Raw genomic sequence first — 2,685 nt, forward strand, 5'->3', positions numbered from 1 at the left:
AGAGACGGGGTTTCACCATGTTGACCAGGATGGTCTCGATCTCTTGACCTCGTGATCCACCCGCCTCGGCCTCCCAAAGTGCTGGGATTACAGGCTTGAGCCACCGCGCCCGGCCGACTTAAATATATTTCTTAAGCACTGAAAATAAAAACTTGTTTTACAGCAGAAAATAAAGTTTAATCGAAAGAAAGAAATATTTGAAACACCACTGAATGGCAATTCTGGAAAAGGAATCTATGTGGCTAAATTAAAAATTAAGGTAAGAATGGCAGCACAAATCATTGATCCTTACCTTGGATCAATTACGTCTGGATAGGCACATACTCTCAGAGTTTTTGAATTTGAACCAACAGCATACAAACCGCCAGCTGGATGAAATGCCACTGCTCTAACAGCTTGTGTGTCTTCTAGGATATTAATACAAACAAACTGCTTTTTTGATTTGTCATCCTATGGAAAGAAATGAATATTAGTCATCTTATTAAAAAATGAATTTGAAAGAATTCATCTTTCTCCCACTTTAAATTCATTTGAACTGTATTATCCTTGTTGGATCATGTTAGGTTTACCGCTGATAATCATGTTATCTTCTCTGTTTTTCTTACTTTATTAAATCTTAGTAATATTCTTTAAGAGGCAAACATACAGATGAGTAGGATACGGTGAAGAAATCTTATTTTAGAGAGTTAAGAAACAGCTAAGATATTTCCATATCTTCAGTGATGCTTCTTATCTTTACTCTGGGATACCAGGTAATATTCAGCTCCTACAGCTACCACAAATGCGGCAAATCTTCATTTGTGTCCTTTTAGTAATGCAACATCAGAGGAAAAAAGTCACCCATTTGTCTCCAAGCTTCTTTACAGCCCCACAGATCCCTTTGCCCTTCTGCAGCCAGCTTCTCCTGGAAGTTTCTAATGGTGTTTCTCTAGCTTCCATTGTTTATAATTTGGAAATTCCATTTTACTTTGTTCATATTCACATTCCTATCCATGGGCCATGTCTGTATTCTTTAGGACTCTTAAAATACAATATTATTGATTTCATTTAAAAAATATCTTTTTTAAATTTTTTTCATTAAAAAATATAGAGATGGGGTTTCGCCATGTTGCCCAGGCTGGTCTTGAACTTCTGGGCTCAAACAATTTGCCCACCACAGCCTCCCAAAGTGCTGAGATGACAGGTGTGAGCCAGCAGACCCAGCCAATTTTGTTTGTTTGACATGGAGTCTCACTCTTTTGGCCCTTTAACAGCCTGGGCAACATGACAAAAACCCATTTCTACAAAAATAAATAAATAAATAAATACAAAAATTAGCCAGGTGTGGTGACACATGCCTGTAAGTCACAGCTACTAAGGGGACTGGGGTGGGAGGATCACTTGAGCCTGGGAGGTCAAGGCTGCAGTGACCTGAGATTGCACCACTGCACTACAGCCTAGGTGACCAAGCAAGATTGTCTCAAATTAAATACATAAATAAATAAACAAGCAAACATCCCTTTAAAACTATAGAAATAATTTTAATAGAAACATTTGAGTGTTTCATTTTTGCTTTTTTCTTTTTTTTTTTTTTTTTTGTTTTTTTTTTTATTTTTTTTTTTTTTTTTTTTGAGACAGAGTCTCCCTCTATTGCCCAGGCTGGAGAGCAGTGGCATGATCTTGGCTCACTGCAACCTCCACCTCCCAGGTTCAAGTGATTCTCCTGCTTCAGCCTTCTAAGTAGCTGGGATTACAGGCATGAGCGACCACACCCGGCTAATTTTCGTATTTTTAGCAGAGATGGGGTTTCTGGCCATGTTGGCCAGACTGGTCTTGAACCCCTGAACTTAAGTGATTTGCTCACTTCAGCCACCCAAAGTGCTGAGATTATAGGTGTGAGCCACCACACCTGGCCTCATTTTTACTTTAAACTGTCAACTTGTCCATCCAGAGTTCTCTTCTGAAGACAGAAGCTGAAGCAGTTCTGTATAAAAGCTTTGGTGACTCCTGCTACTGATGTCATTTGAAACCACTCTGTTACCCTGACCAGGACTGACTAGACATGGTGCAGGAGCCTCTACACTGGGTATGGGCAACAGACTCAACCAAACCCTGTCTTTGGGAAGTGTGAATGTCAAGTACACACGCAAAGAAAAACCACTTCAGCTCTGATGTATTCTGAGAGGTCTAGGACCCATAATGACTACACCAATGAAAAGACTTATGCCTCTCTCCACCTAAGCCTTTATTCATGCAATACATCCTCCTTGCAGGAGTAGGGGGAAAATCTGATGTGTTACATTATGTATGTCTTATGTAAGTGAACTGAATTCTAATATTATTCATATGAATTTGATTAGAAATGTTACATTTTCCATTAATACATACACAGGGAATGTGACTGTTTGCAAAATTATATAATAGCATGGGGTAGATAAAAGGGAAAATATGGCCAGTTGTGGGGGCTTACATCTGTAATCCAGCGTTCTGGGAGGCAAAGGTGGGTGGATCACTTGAGGTCAGGAGTTTGAGACCAGCCTGACCAACAGAAACATGGAGAAATCCCGTCTCCACTAAAAATACAAAATTAGCCAGGCATGCTGGCACTCGCCTGTAATCCCAGCTACTCGGGAGGCTGAGGCAGGAAAACTGCTTGAACCCAGGAAGCGGAGGTTGCGGTGAGCCAAGATCTTGCCATTGCACTCC

General features: G+C 40.3%; 1 protein-coding gene across 9 annotated transcripts in view; it reads right to left on the reverse strand.

Annotated features, from left to right (window-relative positions):
* WDR47 (WD repeat domain 47) overlaps positions 1-2,685 on the reverse strand; it is a 75,740-nt gene that overhangs the window by 16,793 nt on the left and 56,262 nt on the right. For all 9 annotated transcript variants that reach the window (XM_017499221.2, XM_017499220.2, XM_017499218.2 and 6 more), the window contains one exon: positions 293-450. In XM_017499221.2, the coding sequence (XP_017354710.1) occupies positions 293-450 (158 nt within the window). The remainder of the gene's footprint in view (positions 1-292; positions 451-2,685) is intronic.

The sequence above is a fragment of the Cebus imitator genome, unplaced genomic scaffold (genome assembly GCF_001604975.1).
Source record: "Cebus imitator isolate Cc_AM_T3 unplaced genomic scaffold, Cebus_imitator-1.0 Scaffold256, whole genome shotgun sequence".
NCBI lineage: Eukaryota > Metazoa > Chordata > Mammalia > Primates > Cebidae > Cebus > Cebus imitator.